The 26,353-nt window shown below is 37.4% G+C and overlaps 1 protein-coding gene across 8 annotated transcripts in view; it reads left to right on the top strand.

Annotated features, from left to right (window-relative positions):
- The window catches only part of LOC150107493 (jouberin-like), a 422,644-nt gene that overhangs the window by 200,591 nt on the left and 195,700 nt on the right, over nucleotides 1–26,353 (top strand). For 7 of the 8 annotated variants that reach the window (XM_090391911.1, XM_090391908.1, XM_090391913.1 and 4 more), the window contains 3 exons: nucleotides 15,590–15,688; nucleotides 16,075–16,200; nucleotides 26,012–26,091. In XM_090391911.1, the coding sequence (XP_090248037.1) occupies nucleotides 15,590–15,688; nucleotides 16,075–16,200; nucleotides 26,012–26,091 (305 nt within the window). The remainder of the gene's footprint in view (nucleotides 1–15,589; nucleotides 15,689–16,074; nucleotides 16,201–26,011; nucleotides 26,092–26,353) is intronic. The other variant, XM_090391912.1, reaches the window with a different exon arrangement.

The raw sequence follows: 26,353 nt of genomic DNA on the forward strand, positions 1-26,353 counted from the left end.
CAGTCAGAATGGATAAGATGAAATGGTTAGAAGCCCAATGCAATAATATAGAACAGTACTATGGAGAGCATAAAACTAGGGAGGTGTACAAAATGATACCATTAATAGCATGTAGCAACCAAAACAGACCACAAGTAAAGATGAAAAAGGCAAAGTATTGATGAATAAAGATAAAATTGTACAGCGGTGGACGAGATACTGTAGTGAGTTATATGAAGAAAAGATAGCATTGAGAAACTAATTGAAGAATTGAAGCTGATATCACCACCAGGTAATGACTATGATGTAGACATTTTAAGAGGAGAGGTAGAAAAAGCAATAGGATGGCTAAAATACAAGAGTCCTGGTTAGTCCGAGTGGTTAGCTTGTCCGCTCTCCAGTCAAGTGGCTGCAGGTTCAAATCCCACCATGGGCATGGATGTTTGTGATTGTCTGTAAAAATACTAGTTGTCTTGTTTGGCAGTAGATGGCAATGGTGTAGATGGTGGTTTGTTGTTCGTTGGACTCCCTGGAGGTATCATGTAATAATAATAATAATAATGATAATGATAACATCACCGGAGAAATGATTAAATGTGGTGGGGAAAGTGTGGTTACAGAAATGCACCAACGATTTAATATGGTATGGAAAGAAGGGAAAATGCCAGAGGAGTGGGTGAAATCGATATTAGTGACATTATACAAGAGAGGAAATAAGCTACAATGTAAAAATTATAGAACAATTGCTTTGACAAGTCACCTTGGTAAGGTGATTATGATGATATTGACAGAAAGATTGAGGACACAATTGGAAGCATACCTTGCAGACAAGCAAGCAGCATTTAGGAAAGATAGAACTACAATTCAACAGATTTTGACAATGCAGTTAATAGCAGAGGAAGCTTGGAGAAAAAACAAAAACATATATACTGTTTTCTTGATTTTCAGAAGGCATTTGACAGTATTGACCAGAACGTGACATTAGCAGTGCTAGAATCCTATGGAATTGATAGAAAACTAATAGCTATATTAAGAGATGTTTACAAGAATGCAGTTGCAGCAGTTAGAATAGGTGATGATTTGGGGAAATGGTTTAGAACAAGCAGAGGTACTAGACAGGGGGGACCCAATATCACGAAGCATTTTCATCGCACATTTAGAAAGAGCAATGGATAAAATGAAGGAAAGTGCAAAAGGGATATCGGTACATGGGATGAGAATCAAAAATCTGAGATTTGCAGATGACATTGTTATTATGGAAGAAGAAGAAGAAAGAGAACTACAAAAAACATTGAAACTTAAATGAGGAAGGAAAAAGATTTGGACTTGTTATGAACTTGGAAAAAACAAAGACAATGGTATTTGGTGAGAAGAACATGAAACAAAAGATACAAGTGAATGGAAATGATATAGAAAATGTAGAACAGTTCACATATTTGAGAAGTCAAATGACATGTGATTTGGACTGCAAAAAAGAAATAAAGATCAGGATTGTAAAGTGAAGAACAAATCTGAAAGCCATGGATAACATCTGTAAAAGTAAAGTGATCAGCCTGCAAACAAAACTAAGTGTGCTGGAAACATGGATCTTTAGTGGCATACTGTATGGATCTGAAACATTGGTAATAAATAAGGAATCAAGAAAAAGAATTTTGGCATTTGAAAGAACTTGTTACAGGAAGATTTTAAGAATAGGATGGGTACAGAAATCACAAATGAAGAGCTCTGTTGGAAGATACAACCAAAGGAGAATCTAATGCAAAAGATTATAAAATGGAAGCTGCAATTATTTGGACACATCTGCTGAATGAGTGAGGACTGGAAGATAAAGACATTCATGTTTGGTATTATGGATGGTGTAAACAGAAGAGGTAGACCATACAGAGATAGACGACATAAAGGACTGGTGTGGAATGGATGTACAGAAACTGTAACACTGTGCACTGAACAAAGAAAGGTGGAAGAAGATAGTGAAGGAGGCATTAGACACCAACGGACAGTGAGCCCATGGTTCTTGATGGTGATGATAGCTTGCTTTGTATTTCTGCATACATTTCCCTAAATTTCAGTTTCTCTTCATTATCACCTCCTGTAGTCTTTCCTCTTTTGACAAATAAGAAGCAACATGGAAGAGATGAAGAGCAAGGAAGGAGAGTGCATATGAATGGAAAAGTGAGTAACATGGATGTGGAGAATGAGAAAACAGAAATGTGGGACAGACAGGGAAATGGAGATGGGAGTCAGAGGGAGACAGCATGAGAAAAGTTGATGCTGAAAGAGGTAGTGAATGTGTGAGTAGACAAATAAGGAATGGGATGGCCTGGAATGTATGGCGGGATCACTTGAGTCTGGAAGGTTCTGGGGTGGGTAATGTGAGAGGAATGGTTTGGAGGAAGGCATGGAGAATTCACATCTAATATGTGATGTCAGTGGAACTTGTCACAGACCTAGAAATGAATTGTTATGAATTATGTTTGTATATGAATGCTAGAAGTATGAGGGACATCCAGAAAGTAAGTTCCGTTTTTAAATATTTTCACTGCAGCACTGCGATCGCAATGATGCGCATGTGTGGTGAGTTTGTTGATTCCTTAGCAAGGCATTGGTGCCATTTTCAGATATTCTTGCAGTGCGTATGCTTCTTGGTGTGTGTTTATAATGTCTAAGAAAATCAAATCGCCTGCCACATGTTGTAGAAACTGAATTATCGGAAATTGTGTGCGCGCTGAGTGCTGAAATTGCTTACAGAGCAATACAAAATGAATCAGCTGGGCAGTGCTTTGGAATTATTGACACGCTACCATGAGGATGGTGAAGCTTTCCTGAGCAGACTTGTCACTGGGGACGAGACTTGGGTGTCATACGCAATCCCTGAATCCAAACAACAGTCCATGGAGTGGAGGCTCACCTCATTAAGTGAAGACAACAGTTTCCACTCGGAAAATCATGTGCACTGTGTTGTTGTGTTACTTTCCGGCGTAACACAACAACTTCTCGCTACCTTCAGCTGGGAAAAATTCCATCATCCCCCCCATATAGTCCTGACCTTGTGCCAAGTGACTTTCAACTGTACAAACATCTGAATCTTTTTCTTGATGGCCAGCAGTTTCAAGAGGATGATGATGTCAAAGAAGCAGTCAATACGAGGTTTGCATCACAGGCAGCAACCTTCTAGGACAAAGGTATACAACTCTTGGTGCCCTGTTATGATAAGTGCCTGAACAATGGCGGAAATTATGTAGAAAAGTAGTGAAAGATGTCTACTTTAATTTCCAATACAGTTTTTTTTTGTAAGTGTATTTTTGTTTCTCTGACAACCCATCGGAACTTACTTTCTGGACGTCCCTCATATCAGAAATAAAGGAAATGAAATTGTTGCACTGATTGAGTTCATTCACCTAAAATGTGTTGGAGTAAGTGAAATGTGGTTGAATGAGGAGGACATCCTTCTAGGAATAGAGATGGAAGGGTATGTTTTTTTTTTTTTTTTTTGTGAAGATAGAAAAGGCAAAATGGGAATGGGAGTGAAGATAGAAAAGACAAATAATAATAAAATGGGAGAGAGCTGTTGATTGGAAACTAGTCACAAGATCTTTATTAGTTGCAAACCCTTGAATGTATACACTGTGAGATGATAAAACATAGCCTGTCCTCTAATGAACCATTTATACTGAGCAACCCAGGCAGTCTGTCCTATAAATACAAACCCTGTTTGTAAGTCAAATGTTGTTCTTGGCATAATTCTTTTGTAGTGGTACCATTTTATTCTCTTTTCATTCAGTTGCGGCTTTTCCAATTAAAAAAATATTTTGCATTAAAACAACCACATTAAGAATACTGTTAGCTTCTTATCATATACTCTCTTAATACACACAGTATATCTTTTTTGCTCTCTACTGCCTTATTAACATCTGTCTACTTAGTGTCACATATACTCAGTCCGCTTGGTGTCGCACTGATTAGATCGTCGGCTTGTCGAGAGCTCCTGAAAAGACTAGTATTATTTTGTGTTAACATTAGATATTCTACTAGAATTTTAAGTAGTATTGTTTGCTTTTTGTTTCTTGGTGTGTCTGTACAATTTTTGCGTGTTTTCTGTTATTTTAATTATTATTTTTAAGAAAAGATAGCGCACACATGGCACCGATAAAGAAAAAAATGGCGGCCAGATCGCCATGTTTGTTTAAGAGTTTTGATGTAAACGAATTTATGCAATGTGCTGTCTGTGAGATGTATGCCTTGCGAAGAGCGGTGGGAGTCTGGTTAGAAAGTGATAGTGGAATTAATATGTGTAAAAAGTGTAAAGAGAACGAGGACTTCAAGCGTGTTTCGTGTGTCGAGAGCGATATCGTGAACGATAGTCAGAATGTAGAAAATGGCGGTGTGCTAGAGAATTGCGTGGTAGTGCCAGATAGGTGTGAGAACGTCGCCAAAAATGTAATTGAAGGTAGAAACACAGAAAGAATGGATGATTTGATCGATAACGAAAATGGTGAGATAAATGCGAGTAGCGAAATTGCTCGTTTGAATGGTGCCATACACAGAGCTAAAAGACAACTGGAGCGCATGGAAAAATGTGTGTTGAACGTACCGACAAATAACCGGCAGAAGTCTGCGACGGCAAATAATAGAATGTTTGCAAACGTCAATAAAATGAAGGAGCGAGTGCTTTATGGGGATTCGCTATTAAGAGGCGTAATAATTGAGAATTTAACGAAGTCGTACCAGCTGGGTGCGATCATAAAGGACGTCAGCGAATCTATTCGACTGCAAAAACAGAGGGTGAAAGAGATGATAATCGTGGCAGGAACGAATGATTTGAAACAGGACAAAATGGAAATGATAGAGGATGTGAGGGAGTTGTTTGAGGTAGCAAAAGAGAAGAGTGAGAGAGTTAGGATGGTGAGTATCTTACCGCGGTATGACAGTGAAGTGTTTAGAAGGAGGGCCATAATTGCCAATGACTTTATGCGTGGGTTATGCATGGAGAGTGGTGTGGAATTTGTGGATGTGTGGAATGAGTTCGATGGGCGAAAGGACTTATATAAGATGGATGGATTGCATTTGAATGGAGTTGGTGTACGGAGACTTGAAAGAGTGTTGATGAATGGTGTGGAAGTGGATGTACAGACTCAGGGAAACTAGATTTATTAAGAGGGGGGGGGAGTAGATATGCTGACTTTAGGGGGGCAGTTAAGTGTATGAATGAGTATATTATGCCCGAGCGAGTACGACGGACAACAAATCAGAATGGGATAGTTAGTATAAGGCATCAAAGTAAGGATGGGACAAATGGGCTTCTGCGATTCATGTACACTAATGCCAGGAGTATTAGGAACAAGAAGGAAGAGTTTTTGGCCATGGTTGGCACTTCCAGGCCAGAGGTTGTCGGTATTAGTGAAACATGGCTGACAGAAGATGATAAAGCTAGTGGGATTGAATGCGACGGGTATAGCGTGTTCAGGAATGACAGGGTGAATAAAAAAGGGGGAGGAGTGTTATTGATGATAGCTGATGATCTTCAGCCAAGGAGTATAGAAGTTGAACTGCATGATGGGGAAAAAAGCGCATTTGAGGCTGTTTGGTGTGAGATACAATCCAGCAGAACAAAATATACAATTGGGTGCTGCTATAGACCGGGTGATGGAGTGGATGGTGGGGATAGTATGCATAAGCAAATAGAAGAAATGAGTGGAAGGAGGGTAATTATTATGGGTGATTTCAATTATGGTAACATTGACTGGAAAGAGGAGAGGGCACATGGGAGGAAGGAATTGGATTTTATGCGGTTATTAAGGGACAACTATCTACGGCAACATGTATTGGAAAATACCAGGGGGCAAAGAGTGCTGGACCTAGTAATTGCAACCGAGAATGTGGCTGTAATGAACATGACCATGTTGCCACCAATTGGTGAGAGTGACCATAAAGTCATGACTTGGGAGGTGGCTAAAGGAGTCGAATTTACAATTAAGACAGGGTACATGTGGAATTACCGGGCTGGTAAGTATGACAAGCTTAGGTGTGTGCTTGGCTCAATGCCATGGCATGTAAAACTGCAAGGGCTGGATGTTGATAGTGCATGGGAGGTGGTTAAGAACTGTTTGCAGGAGGCAATGGTTGACTGTATACCAAGAGTCCGAATAATAAATCAATTAGGGGTTAAATGGATGAATAACACTATTAAGCTTGAGCTGCAAAAAAAGAAACAATTGTGGAGGAATTTTAAGGAGAAGGGTGACCATCAGGCGCAGGAACAGTATAAAGCTCAGGCCAGGATGGTAACAAGGGTGGTAAGAAAAGCAAAAGCAGATTACGAAAGGAAATTGGCCACGCAGGCTAAAGAGAATCCCAAACAGTTTTTTCAATATGTTGCAAGTAAAAGGAAAAATACTCATGGTAGAATGATCTTAAAAAATGCTGAGGGTAGGGAGGTAACTGAATCAGTCGATATTGTGGAATTACTGAGCGAGCACTTTGCAAGAGTATATCATCCAGGTGGAGATTTTGCAGGAATGGAAGAACCAACAGCTTATACTGGAATTGTGATGAATGAAGTAGAGGTAACTAGTCTATTACAGAACCTCAATGTCAATACATCTGTGGGATTGGATGGTATACCAGCTCGTGTCGTACGTGAAGCGGCCAAAGAATTGTCAGTGCCCTTGACCATTTTGTTTAATTTCAGTCTCAGGACTGGGTCATTCCCAAGGGGGTGGAAAGAGGGTAAAATAGTTCCACTGCACAAAGGTCGTTCCAAGGCTGCTGTTGAAAATTACCGGCCAATCAGCATAACAGGAATCATTATCAAGGTCTTAGAGAAAATAGTCAAGAGGAAAATACAAGATTGGATAGAAGAAAATGGGATACTGTATCGGGGACAGCATGGTTTTGTGAAGGGTAGGTCATGCCTCAGTAACTTGCTCACGTATTATAACACAGTGACGACTGAACTGGATAAGGGTAATGGGTTTACGGTGATTCTACTGGACCTTGCCAAGGCCTTTGACAGGATACCACATGGAATTCTAATCAGTAAATTGGGGCATATGGGGATGGACATAGGGTTGGTGAGATGGATAGGAGGGTGGTTGACGGAGAGATATCAGAGAGTGGTTTACTCAGGAGTAGAGTACACAAGACGGCCTGTGACTAGTGGTGTGCCACAAGGATCTGTTCTTGGACCACTGCTGTTTAATTTGTTCATAAATGATATAGGAAAGGATCTGAGAGGAACAGTTCATTTGTTTGCGGATGATGCGAAGTTGGGTAGGGCAATAGTGAATGCAGATGACGTCAAAATTTTGCAGGATGATTTGGATAGATTGGAGGTCTGGGCTAAGGAGAATGGATGTCAGTTTAATGTGGCAAAATGTAAGGTTATGCATTTTGGGGTGAAAAGATTGGCGGCAGTTTACTGCATTGGTGGAACCGTGCTCCAGGAAATTGATGAGGCACGAGATTTAGGAGTGTTGGTAGATAAGGAATTGAAATTTAGGGGACACATTGCAAAAGTGGCCAAATCAGCTCATCAAATCACTTGGTTGCTGAAGAATACGTTGACAAGCAGAGACAAGCAGGTTATTGTTCCTCTGTATCGAGCCTTGATAAGACCCCATCTAGACTACTGTGCTCAGATTTGGTCACCTAGGTTTCTTCTTGATGGGGAGGAGGTGGAGAGGATCCAGAGGCGAGTGACCAAGATGATAGCAGGTCTGTGGAATGAACCGTATGAGAACAGGTTGAGGATTTGTGGGTTGCAAAAATTGGTTGATAGGCAGAGGAGGGGAGATATGATTGAGACATTCAAATTACTGAAGGGTTTCTATAAAATTAATTCAGAAGATATTTTTGAGAACAGGGCTGGTTGTGGGAGGACTAGGGGACATCCATGGAAACTGGGCAAAAGTGTGGTTAGTAAAGGTGTTAGAGCTGGGTTCTTTACTTTTAGAGTAGTGAATGAGTGGAATGCACTCACTGAGTCTGTAGTGGATGCTGTGACAGTGAATGAGTTTAAGGCGAGGTATGATAGATACTGTATGAATGTCAAATAGTTGTGATGAATATGATTTGGAGCCTCCCTCGATGAGTCTAATGACTCCCTGGAGTTGCCCGTAATAATAGTAATACTTTTAATACATCATTTGTAATTCAAGTTTTGTTGTATATGGCCAGCAGAGAAGCATGATTAAGACAGATTAAGATAGGAATGGTAGTAGGTGACTATTGTCGAATGTGTAGTCAAGTTATTTAATGAGCACTCTGCAGAGAATTCCATATAGAATTCTTTTAGGTTTTGGTAATTATGATTATTATTACAGGTATCTCCATGGAGTCAGTAGACTCATCGCAGAGACCCAAACTATCAAAACAATAACTATCATATCTCTTCTTGAATTCATTTACAGATGAAGAACTCACAACTGAGTCAGCCAATGCATTCCACTCATTCACCACCCTCCAGATGAAAAACCTCGTTCTCACACCCTTGTTAGCCACACTTTTCCTTAATTTCCAGGGATGACCTTGTTCTTCCATCACTATTACACATCATCATCATCAAATTCCTGCCATGTACCCTCAAGGGGTGTACAGGATATGACAGTACTACATGAAAAAATTACATCATTACTAACTTCGTATCTACAATTTTCCTCCAAATCAGTCTGTTACTTGTCAAGACTCCAACATTATCAGATTTTATATTTCTATCGTCTAAGGCACTTTGTACCGTATCAATCCACCTATATCTTGGTCTTCCTCTGGGTCGTTTTCCTGCCAACCTGGCAGAGAACACTTGTTTTGCTAATCTTTCCTCTCCCATTCTATTTAAGTGACCATACCACCTGAGATTAGCTCTGCTAATGCATTCCTGGATGCTGACAATGTCAAGTTCTTTCCTAATATCCTCATTTTTAATATGATATTGCCATTGATGCCATCTGTTCACGCCTATAATCTTTCTCAGGACTCTCATATCTGTGGTCTCTAGTCTTTGGTCAAGTGTTTTACTTCTGACCCAGCTCTCAGATCCATAAGTTAAAACTGGTTTGAACACTGTCTTGTATACAGCTAATTTAGTGTTCCGACTAATTTCTCTCTTATTCCATATGAATTTATTCAATTGACTTCCCACCATACCAGCTTTGCTGATTCTGTTGTCTATTTCTATATTTAATTTACCATCTTCAGTAAAAATCGTGCCTAAGTAGCTGAAATGTTTTACTTGTTCCACAGGTTCTCCATTCACAACACAGTTGACATTTTCAATGATTCTGGCTATTTTCATTGTCTTTGTCTTTTTATTGCTGACCTTCATACCATATCTATTACAACAGCTATTCAATTTAGTCAGAGAATCTTGCAGACTTGTAGCGGATTTATTTAGAAGTATAACATCATCCATAATGTGATCCATATAGATAATGAATAACAGAGGGGATAATGCACATCCTTGTCTCACACCAGATTTAACATTAAACCATCTTCCTGTACTTCCTTCAATTCTAACTGCTGACTTACAACTCAAATAAAGACTAAGTATTGCTTGATATAATGCCCCTTGACACCATATAACTGCAGCGTATTGAATAGCTTCTCTTTTGGCACCTTGTCGTATGCCTTTTCCAAATCGACAAAACTTAAATACAGATCTTTGTTATATTCCCATTCTTTCTCGACTATTCATCGTAAAGTGAAGATCTGATCCTGACAGTCTCTATTTGGCCTGAATCCAGCTTGTTCTTCACCAAGCTTTTCTTCCACAATTCTTCTCAACCGTTTCTCAAGTATACTTGCATAGATCTTGCCACTCAGTGGGGAAATACCTCTGTAATTCTCACATTCAGTTTTATTTCCCTTTTTATATATGGGTACTATGAGAGCTCTACTCCAATCATCGGGAATTCGTCCCTCTGTCCAGGCTTTCTGAACTATGCAGTGCAGCCACTGTAAGACTTTTATACCACCATACTTCAGCATTTCTGGTCGAATATCATCTACTCCTGCTGCCTTTCCACATTTCAAGCCTTTGATGGCTTTTCCTACTTCAAGTATGGATATGTATTCCTGACTGCATGCCTGGTCAGTGTTTTTTATCACTGTGCTGTCATCACTGCTTGTTTTATTTAGCAGTTTTTCAAAGTAATTACTCCATCCTTCAAGGATATCTTTTTCTCCTGTTTTCATGTCACTATTACACAGCTGAAAATTTCCCCTGCATCAATCTTATAAAAACATTTAGTAATTTAAATGTTTTTATCATATCCCCCTCTTCTCCGCCTATCAACCAATCTCTGCAATCTACAAGTTCTCAATCAGTCAATGTAGGGAGCATTTTTTACATCACTCACCAACTTAGTCACTCTCCTGTGAACCCTCTCCACAACCTCCTCATCTCCAAGAAATACAGGTGACCAGACCTGAGCACATTAATCCAAATGTGGAAGTATCAACATCTTATAAAGGAGAATAATAACCTCTGTACCCTCTGGATGTTAGTGTGTAACTCAATAACCAAGTAATCCTATGTGCAATCTTGGACACCTTAGCAATTTGTCCTCTGAACTTCATCTTGCTATCCGCCAACACCCCGAAGTCCCTGGCCTCATCAATCTCTTGGAGTACCATTACATCAATGTAGTACACAGCTGGTAATCTTTTAATCCCAAAATGCATAACTTTACACTTTTCCACATTGAACTGACATCCATTACCTTTTGCCCATTTTTCCAGCTTATTTAAATCATCCTGCAAACTTTCAACAACAGCTTGATTTTTTATTGTGCTACCCAACTTTGCATCATCATCTAACAACTGAATATCTCCCTTTAAGCCATTTCCTATATGATTTATGTACAAATTAAACAACAATGGCCCAAGCACAGAGCCCTGAGGCACACCACTGGTCAACTCCCTCATCCTGGACTCTGCTCCTCCATACACTACCTTCTGGTATCTCTCCCTGAGCCATTCTCCTATCTATATCACCAGTTTAGTATCCATCCCCATCTGCTCCAATTTGCACAACAGTATTCCATGGGGTATCCTATCAAGCTCCTTAGCAAAATCCAGAAGTACCACTGTGTAGCCATTTCCTTTGTCCAACTCAGATGTCATTCTATTATAAAAAGTTGATAACTAAGGCATGATCGACCTTTAACAAATCAATGTTGGCCCCTATAGAGTATCATATCCTGATCCACCCATTCTTGAATTTTATCTTGAACCAACTTTTCCAATACTTTTACCACCACCACTCCCGAGATGGTGATTGGTCTGTAATTAACTACCGCAGTTTTAGAGCTGCCTTTATGTAGAGGAACTACTTTGTCTTCCTTCCACTCTCTAAGGACAATACTAGAGTTCAAACTTAAGTTAAATAACCAAGTAAGAGGCTTTGACAATTCCTTTGCACATTCACACAACACCCGAGCTGATATTCCATCTAAACCTACAGCAGTGTTTGCATTTAAATTTTGCAATATATTAAGTACCTCTGATTTCTTAACTTCAATTCTCACATTAGTTATTGCTACAGGTACAGAGATATCTTCACTTGGGTGATAGACCTTTGAAAAGTGATCACTCAGTAACTCGACTATTACATCTGAATTTGTCACTGAATACCATCAGCGCCCACTAAAGGGCGCTGAATACCATCAGCGCCCTTTAGTGGGCGCTGAATACTATCCTTCTGAAGTCATTCTTCCTTTTACTTGCCACATAACGGAAGAACATTTTGGGATTACCCTTGATCTCCTTGGCTAAGTCTTCTCATAATCTGATTTAGCTTTTCTTACTATGCTGGTAACCTTCCTAGCTTGAGCCTTGTACTGCTCATGGGTGTACTGATCGCTTCTCTCCTTGTAAATTCTCCATAACATTTTCTTTTTTTGCAGATCAAGCTTGATATTACTACTCATCCATCTAACGCCTACCTTGTTTGTCTTCCTGACCATGGGGATACAATCTGATATTGCCTTCCTCAGATACCCACTGGTTTTATCCCATGCACTGCTAACATCTTTCCCCTGCAATATGTTCTGCCATGGGACGGCTGCAAGCTCACTCCGAAGCTTGTTATAATTGCCTAACCTGTAGTTCCATATATACCCCCTTCTTAAGAGAGAAATCCACAAATTTTGCAACCTCCCAAGTCAATACCACATGATCACTCTCACCAATTGGAGGTAACGAGGACACCTTACTTATGCATATATCCTCTGAACCAATGTAATTGACTTTTTAATTTCATTAATTGACATAATGAAATTGACTTATTTTCTGTTATGCTGTGATTTCTCATTTTTTGCTGCCTTTCATAACAGTACATAAACACCTCTTACTATTATTATTTTATTATTAAAAGAGACCTCCAAGGAGTTAGGAACTCAATGATGGTTCCTGTCACATATCACTAACATCAGCTGTCCCACCTGTTCTTAAATTCTTTCTCATTATTTGCATACACATATACACATCCAGCAGCAATCCATTCTATTCATGCACCACTTTATGAAGGAAAAATCTAGCTCAAATCCTCCTCTTGATGGCATCCATTCCCAACTTCTAGGGCCTTTCCCCATCCTCTGTCAAATGAAAAATTCCATATACTGATATCCTGTGTGACTCTTTTCAAAGTTTGTAAGTCTCTCTTTCTCCTGTTTGCTAGTGTCTGCATTCCACAAATTCTCAATCTGTATTCCACAATCCTGATATCATTTTTAACACTCTCCTCTGCATCTCGCCATTGTATCAGAATCTCCACAAAAGCCAGGAGACTAGACCTGCATGATTAGTCCAAGTGAGACCTTGTAAAGAGGCAAAATGACTCCTATGCATGTCAATGTTCATTTCAGCATTGCAGTTATACCCTGAGTTTGTATTTGCAACCTCTGCTATATGGCCCTTCAACTTCCTGTCTATTAAGACTCTGAGATCCTTAGCCTGATTAGTTGCTTCTAGCATGATCCCATCAATATAATATGACATTGGACATCTAATCACACCAAATTGCATGACTTTACATTTACTAACATTGAACTGATAGTCATTCTAACATGCCCACAATTCCAGCCTATTCAAATAATTCTGCAAGTACTGCATGTCAGCTGAATTCCTGATTACCTGGCCTATCTTTGCATCATCAGCAAATGGCTGTATGTTATATGTCAAATTCTTCTCAATGTCATTAATATATAGATTAAATAATAATGGATCAAGGACTGATCCCTGTGGTACACCACTGGTTACCTTAATCTTACAGACTCACATTACCCCCCCCCATATATCACTTTTTGATATCTCTCATTCAGTCATCCTCCTATCCATGCCATTATTTTATAATCCGATCCCACATTCTCCAATTTTTATGCAACAGTCTTCTATGCTGCATTCTTTCAAAAGCCTTAGTGAAATACAAAAGTATCGCAGTGTGTCCAATCCCCCCCCCCTTTGCTACCCCAATGGTAATATTATTATACGAGGGTGGTCTGAAAAGTTCTCGGCATTAACAATGAAAAAACGAATTTATAATTTCTAAATTATTTTTATTTTTCAACATAATATCTCTTAAGACTAATACATTTATTCCACCGTCATTATCACATCCCTATAGTTGTTCTCAGTAAGATCTGCAAAATACCTCTCTACAGCTGCAATCACCTCTTGATTCTAAGAAAAACTCTGACCAGCGAGGAAGAGTTTTAGTTTTGGAAAGAGATAGAAGTCAGAGGGAGCGAAATCTGGGGAATAGGGTGGATGTTCCAACAAATCATAGCGCAGAGCTCTTAATTTTCCCATTGCCAAAACACCTCTGTGGGCAGGTGCGTTGTCCTGATGAAAGATGATTTTTTTTCATCTGCAAACTGGGTCTTTTCTCATGAATTTTTTCGTGTAGTTTGGTTAAAAGATCAGAATAATATTCCCCATTATTGTTTTACCTTTTTCAAGATAGTTAATAAACAAAATGCCTTTAGCATCCCAAAACACCAATGCCATGACCTGCCTGCTGATGAACTGACTTTGTCTTCTTTGGTGCTGAACAACTGGCTTCTATCCACTTTTTTGACTGCTGTTTGGATTCTGGTGTATAATGGTGAATCCAAGTCTCATCAATAGTAATAAATAGATGCACAAAATCAGTTTGATTGTTGTTAAAACACTCCAAGCACTATTCAGAGATTTTCATGCGAGCGAGTTTTTGATCTGCTGTGAGCAAGTGCAGCACCCATCTTGCGCAAAACTTTTTCATTTGCAATTCTTCATGCAAAATATATCCTATGCATTCTTTTGAAATGCCTATAGTCTCAGCAATTTCACGCACTTTGACTCACCAGTCATCCAATACCATATGATGCGCTTCATCAATGATTTTTGGTGTTGTTACACTTTTTGGATATCCTTCACATGGATCATCTTCAAGGCTGGTATGGCCACATTTAAACTTGGCACCCATTTCTTAATTGTCAAAAATGAATGAAGAGTGCCCATAAACTGTTATGAACTTCGAATGAATTTCTTTTGACATTAAACCTGCTTTTACAAAGAATTTTATAACCGCACGATACTCAATTTTATCAATTTCAAGGGATACAGTCAACACTTTTGCTTCAGACACTGTATAAAACAAACTACTTGATAGAATTATTTGCAATTTCACATGGATGCTTATGACAGATGTACCAACTTAGCAAAAAAAAAAAAAAATCTTGTGTTGCCATCTATGGTTGAGGCTGAGAACTTTTCACACACCCTCGTATAACGTGAGCAAATTGCTAAAACATGACCTTCCCTTAGTAAACCCATGCTGTTCATTGCAAAGTAGAGATTCTCTCTCAAACCATTTCTGAATGTGAGCACTAACCAACTTTTTCAAAATCTTCACTTCCACTCCAGAAATACTGATAGGTGAATAGTTGGATACATCAGCCTTTTGCTCTGCCCTTGTGTAATGTGATTACCATTACCATACATTCTTTTCACTTCTGTGGAATCATCCTTGTTCTGAGACTCAAATTATATAGCTTGGTCAAAGGAATAGCCATTTCAGCTGAACACTCTTTTAGCATTTGTGCTGATATTCCATCAGTTCCTATTGCCAAATTCTTATTCAGTTTGTGCAACAGCTCTAGTACCTCGTTTTCACACACATCTGAGTTTCTTCATCCAGTGAAGAGGTAGCAGTGAATACATATTTGCATACATCTGATTGATAGTTTTCAGCACAGTGGACACTTATTAGTTGAATAATCTCTTCTGCACCTGTCACCCATTTAAATGAAATAAATTTGCAGAATCGAGTGATATATGAAAGCCCATCATGATAACTACAGTAATAATTGTGAATTAAACATTTGGTTGTAGGTAGAGAAGTGGTCCATTGATGGTCTTTTCCATTATTTTTGAAAGGACCTAAGAGAAAAATTAGACAACGTTAGTGTTAATAATTTATTATCCATTTTTTAGAGAAATAGACTTTAGGGTGTGTGTGTGTGTAGACACACACACACACACTTCATTTTTTTTTTCCACAAAAATTTGTCTTTGTGAAAGAAAAAGTATCATTTCATTGATACTTTTTCTTTCACAAGTCCATTATTATTTTCAGCCCCGTGGAGCAAATGGGATCCTTAATACTGGAAAACAAGTAAGGCTACAACTATATAATCCTCCTCAGAAGAGAATTCACCAGTGTGACATGAATGAGGTAATAATATCAAAAAAGAAATTGATAAAATGATTACATTTTATTATCATTTTAATATCGTTCTATTAATTTTTTCTGTTATTTGAAATTTGATGGCATTTTGAATTGATTGTTAATATTGATAAGTAAGTGATTGGTATTTACTTTGAAATCAAATTAACATACTGATAGTAACTTATTAAAAAATGTAACTTTCTGTTTGTCAGCTAAGTTTGGAGAGGTTCGTCTTCATATTTCTTATCAAAAATATGACTTTAATTCATATTTTTAAATAAAATAGTAAACACTTAATAATTCTTAAATACTGTTGTGTTATCTTATGAAAAATTTTATTTTAACGTATTGTTTTGATATATCTGTACACTGGACTTCATTATATTTTGCAGGTATTTAATTGGTGGTCTAATCATTCCAGAATATGTTATCCTTCTACTTTGTATGTTACTGTGAAATCAGTTATTCTGCCATCTGATGTTGAACCTGCCCTAAGATCAATGGTTCCATTGCAGGAGGTATATTGGCAATAAAGTTATGAACTTTGTGTATACACTTTGGCTCTCCCTATAGCAAACACCAATATAACAAACTTACTTGCTGTAACAGACTACTGAAAAGTTCTAAACAAAATCCACGTACAATGCTTTATTAAAAGATGTTCACTGTAGCAAACACAATAACAATAGTCCTTATGTAAAGTTTTTTAACTCAGACTAGCACTACGTTACCACGAGTTGCTGCAGATTTGCACTACATGCAGGTGCAAACTCGACTTACTTGTCTGTCTGCTTACTTCAGAAATAGGATTTAAACCAAGTTTATATAAAATTACTTGGTATCTTTAATACATAATAGTCCTTGTGTGTTTATTATGGCGAGAGTTGACTGTATTTTGTTCATGATTTCTTAATCTGTTAATGCATACAATTTTTTTTTATGTTAAATGACACTCTAGTTGTAATTGTATTTATATATAAAAATATGTTACAGCCAAACCAAATCAATCTATTTTGGCACTCATGACAGACAGAAAATTAATTCCTCACTGTGCATTCATTGAATTTGTTGAGTTTATAGCTTTCCAACACTTTGTTTGCCAGGTAAGGGCAGTCAGCCTGCTTTAGTTTAGCAGCATTGCATATTGTGCTACAGACATGAAGCACAATATGCAGCATTGCATATTGTGCTTCATGTCTGTAAATTCAGAAGGAAACATTTAATTCACATTTAATGGACCATTAATAATTAAAATCATCTTTAATTGGCTCTCAAAATTTTTTGGAAATTTAGCTTCAGTTTGTTCCTGCTGGTGAAATCTCGTTTCATTTTCTTTAATATGAGGATCGGGAGAAAAAGATATCCTTGAAGTATGGAGTAATTACTTTAAAACTGCTAAATGAAACAAGCAGTGATGACAGCACAGTGGTAAAAAACACTGACCAGGCATGCAGTCGGGAATACATATCCATACTTGAAGTAGAAAAAGCCATCAAAGGCTTGAAATGTGGAAAGGCAGCAGGAGTAGATGATATTCGACCAGAAATGCTGAAGTATGGTGGTATAAGAGTCTTACAGTGGCTGCACTGCATAGTTCAGAAAGCCTGGACAGAGGGATGAACCCAATGATTGGAGTAGAGCTCTCATAGTACCCATATATAAAAAGGGAAATAAAACTGCGTGTGAGAATTACAGAGGTATTTCCCTACTGAGTGTTCCTGGCAAGATCTATGCAAGTATACTTGAGAAACGGTTGAGAAGAATTGTGGAAGAAAAGCTTGGTGAAGAACAAGCTGGATTCAGGCCAAATAGAAACTGTCAGGATCAGATCTTCACTTTATGACAAATAGTCGAGAAAGCATGGGAATATAACAAAGATCTGTATTTAAGTTTTGTCGATTTGGAAAAGGCATATGACAAGGTGCCAAGAGAGAAGCTATTCAATACGCTGCAGTTATGGTGTCAATGGGGCATTATATCAAGCAATACTTAGTCTTTATTTGAGTTGTAAGTCAGCAGTTAGAATTGAAGGAAGTACAGGAAGATGGTTTAATGTTAAATCTGGTGTGAGACAAGGATGTACATTATCCCCTCTGTTATTCATTATCTATATGGATCACATTATGAAGGAAAGTGGTATTAAACATGATATCAAAATTGGAGATGTTAATGTCAGCTCTTTGCTTTATGCAGACGATGTTATACTTCTAAATAAATCTGCTACAAGTCTGCAAGATTCTCCGACTAAATTGAATAGCTGTTGTAATAGATATGGTATGAAGGTCAGCAATAAAAAGACAAAGACAATGAAAATAGACAGAATCATTGAAAATGTCAACTGTGTTGTGAATGGAGAACCTGTGGAACAAGTAAAACATTTCAGCTATTTAGGCACGATTTTTACTGAAGATGGTAAATTAAATATAGAAATAGACAACAGAATCAGCAAAGCTGGTATGGTGGGAAGTCAAATGAATAAATTCATATGGAATAAGAGAGAAATTAGTCGGCACACTAAATTAGATGTATACAAGAGAGTGTTTAAACCAGTTTTAACTTATGGATCTGAGAGCTGGGTCAGAAGTAAAACACTTGACCAAAGACTAGAGACCACAGATATGAGAGTCCTGAGAAAGATTATATGCGTGAACAGATGGCATCAATGGCAATATCATATTAAAAACGAGGATATTAGGAAAGAACTTGACATTGTCAGCATCCAGGAATGCATTAGCAGAGCTAATCTCAGGTGGTATGGTCACTTAAATAGAATGGGAGAGGAAAGATTAGCAAAACAAGTGTTCTCTGCCAGGTTGGCAGGAAAACGACCCAGAGGAAGACCAAGATATAGGTGGATTGATACGGCACAAAGTGCTTTAGACGATAGAAATATAAGATCTGATAATGTTGGAGTCTTGACAAGTAACAGACTGATTTGGAGGAAAATTGTAGATAGGAAGTTAGTAATGATGTAATTTTTTTCATGTAGTACTATCATATCCTGTACACCCCTTGAGGGTACATGGCAGAAATTTGATGATGATGATGAAAATGTTTTGTAAACATCGTTTTTCAGAAAGCCCCATAGAAACAACTCGCATAAGTTGAGAACTGGTGAGTATGATAGACATCCAGCTATATCCAAAAAATCTTGACACAAGTTATATCCCTACATCCAGATGATCATTGAAAGTATTTGGTAATTCTTTTCACTGATGAAATAGAATTTTTATATGCGGATGAACACTGTCCTGACGGAAAATCGATTAGAATTGACACTTGTACTTAAGAAATATGGAAGATGCTCTTTGAGGACATGTAGATTATACTTAGTATTCACCATAGTTTACTTGGTGAAAAAAAGCTCTAGCAGTAACCATGTTGAATGAATGTACAGTTGAGATTGGGAAGTAAATAAGGGTATCTCCATTATTTTGTGTAAGTTCAGCTATCAGCTAATCAGCTAACGCCTTTTTATTCCCGTATATACGGGAGTAGGCGAGGCCATTTAGCCCTATCTAACTTTTGGAGACTGAGTGGGCAGTTCAATCTCCACTGGTACCCAATCAGAGACAGATGACCCAAGGCTATCACTAATTATTATAAAGCATTATTATTATAAAAAATATAAAGCATTGATACTTCCACATTTGGATTACTGTGCTCAGGTCTGGTCACCTGGATTCCTTGGAGATCAGGAGGCTGTGGAGAGGGTTCAGAGAAGACTGACCAAGTTGGTGAGTGATATAAAAAATACTCCCTACATTGATAGATTGAGAGCTTGTGGATTGCAGAGATTGGTTGATAGGCGAAGAAGAGGTGATATGATAGAAACATTCAAATTACTAAAAGGTTTTTATAGGATTGATGCAGGGGAAATGTTTCAGCTGTGTGATAGTGATGGAAGAACAAGAGGTCATCTCTGGAAATTAAAGAAGAGTGTGGTTAACAAAGGTGTCAGAACAAGGTTTTTTGCCTGGAGGGTGGTGAATGAGTGGAATTCATTGCCTGACTTAGTTGTGAGCTCTTCGTCTGTAAATGAATTCAAGAAGAGATATGACAGATATTGTTTTGCTAGTTTGGGTCTCCCGCGATGAGTCTACTGACTCCATGGAGATACCCGTAATAATAATAATAATAATAATAATTAAGCGGTACGCAGTGAAGAGAGACGGCTCAAATGTGCCGCCATCTCGTGGTCTCTAACCCTAACACAATATATTTAATGTCTGAAATAATGTGGGTTCTACGGTCGATTTTCTTGAGTTTACAGGACGAAAAACCCGAGTTTCCGGGAGGAAAAACCTGCTTGCCCGTGCCAGAGATCGACTAACTCGGGAACCGGTCGAAAAAAGGCTTAGAAAAATTTCCTCTAGTCGCCAACTAGACTCGAAACCAAGACTTCCTTCGTGCGGCCTAGCGCGATGGTGTGCAAACGCCACATCCACTGAGCTACACAGGCTCATTTTTTGTGTAAGTTGGTTTTGGTTTTGTTTTTTTGTGTAGCCCACAACATATGCATGTGTTGCAATAAAAGCATTCTCTGGGATGCAAATGCTTTTCAACCTGAAGGTCAACTACCTGTTTCATACAGAGATGGCAATGTTTTCCATCCAAAAACTTGGGTTTTTCATCCCAAGCAAACTGTTCAGAAGAACACATGCAATTTACAGCCATAGTAGATGATGTAGATAGGATTAAGCAGCCCTGTCATAACCAGGATCAAGCTTTTATGAAGTCAAGTTACTCGGCTGTGACAGGTCTCTGAGCTTAACACTAAAGGGAAGGTAGTATGCTGCACAATTTACCTCTTTAAAATACTGCAACATCAAAGATTAGTATAGTAAAATCCTTGATATCACTTTTACTATCTTATGCTGTATTATTTTCTATCAAATTGTATTGAAACAGTCATTTTTTTAATATCACTGGATGAAAAAAATGCAGCAAGAAGTACCCTTAGAATACCAAAATATAAGATCTGATAGCAATGAAGTCCTGGCAGATAACAGGTTAATTTGGAAGAAAATTGTCAGTAAGAAGTTAGTAGTGATGACCTTTTCATATAGTATTGTCATAATATCCTGTATCCCCCCCTCTTTCTCTCAGGATATATATCAGGTGTTTGATGATGATGATGAAAAAAAAAAGTTTTATAATTTTTTTTTTGCTCATTATTTTCTGAGTATCTTCAGTACTATTTAAATAAAGGAATAAAAAATATAAATGAATTAACTGCAAATATGGCATCACAAGTTATTGTAGAGTAACACTGTCCTAATTATAAAAAAAATCCTAACAAGGGACACCAAGAAAGATACACAAAAATTTTAATTAGCATTGATGAGGAATTTTAAGTAATACTGTTTCAAATACTGCAGATGAGCAATCCACCAGGTCTGTTCAACATTGGATGATGTGATAATGTTCTGTAACTATCTTTATAAATCTTTACATAAGGAATCTGTTCTTATCTAACACAGTATTTTTTTTTACTCCAGCAAATCCTCTCTCTCTCTCTCTCTCTCTCTCTGTGTGTGTGTGTGTGTGTGTGAGAGAGAGAGAGAGAGAGAGAGAAAGAGAGAGAGAGAGATAAAATGATACTATGCCCTGCAAGGTCAGACTGTTAACTTGATTAGCTGAAGTAGGACCAAGCATGGTGAGATATCTGATAAACACTAGTGAATGCCAATGGCTCAGTGGAGGCTCCTTTGCTGAAACCTAAACTGAAGAAATTTGTGAATAGGATAAATATAACTTGAATGGCAAAAGGTCTAAGTATCCTGGCCATGTTCATCAGTTCCTTAATATAAGGGATGGTCACACAATTAACCTTTTTTTTTGAGTGTTTCTAAAAAACTAGGATTTCCTTTTTTGCTCAAAACGTTACTTCACTCTGAACAGCTGTTAACTTATACAAATCACAAATCCACCCAGATATTGAATACCGCTCTCACATTCTGAGTGTAAAACAATTTTTTTGTTATTACAGTGCTAATATTGATAAAATTGCAGTATAATGTTACAGATATTTTTATTTTAAAAAATTCGTGATTTAACAGACTTTTGATTTAATGGACACCCCCTTACCCCCTATTAGTCCATTAAATCGAAGGTTTACTGTAGTTTACTGGCCAGGAAGCAATCCTAATATTTAAATTATTTTTTAAAGTGAAGATATGATATGATTAGAAATTCTCCTGAAGTATGGAAGGGATACAGTCTCTGTATCTAAATTTGTGTACGATTGTTGTGGATTCCCTGTATATAATAGTTTATAAATTGCTTTCTTAAGATAATCATTAAGGATATAATCATTATATAATAAATAATTTATTAATAAATAAATAATAAAAATTTGCTGTTGCTATGGAAAGCCTTCCACTGATCAGACAGGAAAAAAATTACAAAGTTAGGGAAGATGACATTGTGGAAATCTTTCTCATAATAGAGTATTAACTACACTTGCCACATCTGTAAACCATGAAGCCGATGTCACATGTGATGCTTTTTAAAGACAGAACTTCATGTATAATCATAGTATTTTTCTTGTTAAAGATACATATCACATAGGAGAGACAAAAGTGTAAAAACAAACATTCTTTAGAAATGTGTGATCTCTGATATTCAACCTAAATTCCAAAGTGTTAAAAAAAAAATTAAACATTTCAGGCATTTCTTTGAATATTATGAATAATTACTGACATATGGCATTCAAGTAATGCCTGTTATTTTAAATGAATATGTTGCTTTATCAATATGTGAATGCCAAAGGTCAAAAGGCTGAATAAGGTAGGTATAAAATAGATGATTGAGGGAATTAAGCATGAAATCTGGAAGAAGACACTTTGAGGCAGCACAAGATGAATGATGATATAATCAGTTGCACAAAGAGTATAAAGAGCAGGCTAGGCCAGGTGAGTGACTCAGTGGGTAAGAACAATAGAAGTGCAGTTCAATCAGAAATTAGCAAATCAGGTCAAGAAGAACCCTCGTGAGTTTCTTTGATCTGTGGCAAATAGAAAGAATGATGATTATGGTAAGATGATGTTAATGGATGAAAGTGGGAGATTAGTACCATCTGCAGAAGAAGTAGTTGAGGTATTCAGTGAGCAGTTCATCAATGTGTTTCATTTTCAGTGTGAAATCAGAAGCTCAAGTGTAGAGAATGAAATGAAAGAAGACTTAATGGTGAGTTAGCAAGAAGTACATGAGGAATTAAGTAAGCTAGAAGTCAATAAGGCAGTAGAACTGGTTGACATATCACCACATGTCTTAAGGGAATATTACAAGAAATTGGCATCAGTCTTGACCTACCTGTTTAATAAGCTGCAACTGCACAAGTCCCTAAGGAATGGAAGGAAGGCAAAATTGTTCCATTTCACTAAGGTGGTGATAAGGCTAAGGCAAAAAATTATAGACCAGATCTGTATATCTGGAGTTGTAGTTAAGATATTGGAGAGGTTGGTGAAATATAGGACACAAAAGTGAGTTGATAACAGTGGTATTCTTTGTGCTTGTCAACATGGATTTGTTAAAGGGGGGGGGGTTACCAACAACTTGCTTATGTACTATAACTGGGGTGAAAATATTATCAGCAGTATACCACATTGGTGGAACCGTACTCCAGGAAATTGACGAAGCCAGAGACTTCGGAGTGTTAGTGGATAGGTAATTAAAGTTTGGGGGGGGCACATAACAAAAGTGGCTAAATCAGCTCATCAGCTCACTTGGTTACTGAAGAATACTTTGATGAGCAGAGATAAGCAGATTATTGTTCCTCTTTATTGAGCCTTGATAAGACCCCATCTTGACTATTGTATCCCCATCACCAAGAAACCCTGGGCACCAGGATTTCTTGGTGATGGGGAGGAGGTGAGTGATCAAGATAGTAGCTGGTTTATGGAATGAACCTTACAAGAACAGGTTGAAGATTTGTGGGTTACAAAAACTGGTTGATAAAAAAAAAAAAAGGGGTGATATGATTGAGACATTCAAATTACTAAGGGGTTTTTACAAGATTAATTCAGAGACAATTTTTCAGAACAGGTGTGGTGATGGTGAGAGAACTAGGGGCCATCCATGGAAACCAAGCAAAAAAAACCTTGTCAGAACTAGGTTTTTTACTTGGAGAGTGATGAATGAGTGAAATAAGTTGCCAGAGTCTGTTGTGGATGCCATGGCTGTGAATGAGTTCAAAGCAAAGTATGATAGATACTGTGCAAATGCTGAATAATTTTTGACATGATGTTTAGGCCCTCCCTGGATGAGTTAAGGACTCCTTGAAGTTGCCTGTAATAATAATAAGAAGGTAAAAATGTATTGGACAAGGGATTTACAGTGATATACTTAGATTTTGATAGATTGCTTTTGGTATACATGTATTTCCAGTGGTATACTTAGATTTTGATAGATTGCTTTTGGTATACATGTATTTACAGTGGTATACTTAGATTTTGATAGATTACTGCACCATCAGTTAATCACTAAACTGAAGCAGGTGGATTGGATGCTTCATTTATTGGATAGGTGACTAGCTATCATGCACAGGGGTCTGGTTTGGGACCATTGTTGTTCAATTTGTACATTAGTGATATACAACTGTTTGCAGATGATGCAAAATAGGGAGAGTGATGAGGAATCAAGCAGATGTTGTGACTGTACAGGAGAACTTGAATAAATCGTATGTGTGAGCAACAGCATGAAACTGTCAGATGTTGCAAAGTGTAAGGTTTTGAAATTTTGTAGGTAACAATGGGATGCAAAGTATAGACTTGCTAAGGAAATTTTGGAGGAAGTTGAGGAGATAAGAGACATGGAGTGTTGGTGGACAAGGATCTGAAGTTGAGAGGTCACATTGCACAGGTTGTAAAGACATCACATCAGATTATGGCAATGATGTGCAGGACCTTAACTTGTAGAAATAAAGAGGTTCTGGTTCCATTGTATAAGGCCTTGATCAGGCCTCATATGGATTATTGTGCACAGATTTGGTCTCCTGGTTTTCATGGTGATGAGGATAAATGGAGAGAGGTCTGGAGAAGACTGACAAAGATCATAACTGGTCTTTGGAAAGTGGGATATGAGGAAAGATTGAGAGAATGAAGTTTAAAGCCTTGCGTATAAGAAAGGGAATATGATTGAGACATATAAGTTAGTAAAGGGTTACTAGGTTAATGTAGAAGAAATTTTTCATGGAATGTGGGAGAGGGTAGAACAAGGTGGGGGGTGGGAGACTTTCCTAGATGTTGTATAAGGAGCGTGTGAGCAAGAGCATAAAGAGCAGGTTGTTTGCATGGAGAGTGATATGCATTGTCTGACATTGTGGTGAATGCAGATGCACTGAATGAGTTTAAAGTATGGTTTGATGGGTTTTGAGTATAACAGTGTTTCTCCTCCCATGATGATTCAATGACTCCATGGAGGTCTGGTGTTAATAATATCATATGAATGAAGACAATAGAATGCTTACCAATCTCTCTCTCTCTCTGATAGGTTGGTGCTAATTTACCTTCAGTGTATAATAAAAGAGGGATCCTTTTTCTAGCCACCGAGTTCCACTAATAAACATTTCAGAGATAAGTGATAATGATATAGTACTATATCATTATCACAATAAAGTCTCAGTGATCACTTACTTATGCTATATGCACCTTAGATAATTTTATGTAAAACAATAAAACAACGTTTAGCGAAAAAGTGACTCTTTTGATGAATTATGAAAGAAATTCATCAAAAATTATTGATGAATTTTTTAGTCAGTTGTTTTTATGATAAATTGTCATTTTCAATAAATTGTTCAGTGAATTGATCTTTTAGCAAATTGTAGTTCAGTGAATTGAGTTTTTAGCAAATTGTCATTTGATAAACTGTCTTGTGATTAACAAATTTTGATGAATTTTCATGGAATTACCTGTATTTGAACTAGACTGGTTCTGAATAGAGTAGTTTGATAACAAATTTCACACTGTTGTCTACTAAAATGTACTTTGAGTCTCTAAAACTGAATCATAATGTTGTGGAATAAGAGAAATAGAGGCACCCTATTTATTTACCACTTATTTTTCAGTTTATTTATTTATTCTGTGAATTCATTTACAGAATAAATAAATTCATGAATCTTGTGAATGATAACTTATCATTCACAAGATTCCTGAATTTACATACAAGAAATCTTTGTAAATCTTGGTAAGATTATATCCCGATGAATTGCTGCAGTTTAATAAGGTCAGACTGGGCACATCTGTATAAAATTTTACTTTGTTATTGCTTATTAATAGCACATTATCATCATGCATGTATTACATTTTTTAAAATTTTATTTTGAAGGAAAAAGGCCAAACTACCATGGAAGAATTAACCATGAAGCTAAATGCCAATGGAACAGCTACAGGACGTAGCTCTCTTAGGTATATAACTAACATAAGGAATTCTTCCATATATGTGTGTGCACATGGACTTGTAAGCAAAAAAAAAAAAAAAAAAAAAAAAAAATATATATATATATATATAAGACAAAAAAGTGGGTTACATCTGTTAGTAGGTTGTTGCTGAAATCAGAAGTAAGCTTTACTTAAGCTTACTTAACATATCATTTCAAATAATATGTTGAGGTTTCAGCAGTCCTTTATAGCTAACTAGTCTGGTCTCATAAATGACTAAAGAATTCAT

This window comes from Typopeltis vanoorti, chromosome 4, assembly GCF_054136105.1.
Source record: "Typopeltis vanoorti isolate ZY-2024b chromosome 4, IOZ_Tvanoo_1.0, whole genome shotgun sequence".
Classification (NCBI taxonomy): domain Eukaryota; kingdom Metazoa; phylum Arthropoda; class Arachnida; order Uropygi; family Thelyphonidae; genus Typopeltis; species Typopeltis vanoorti.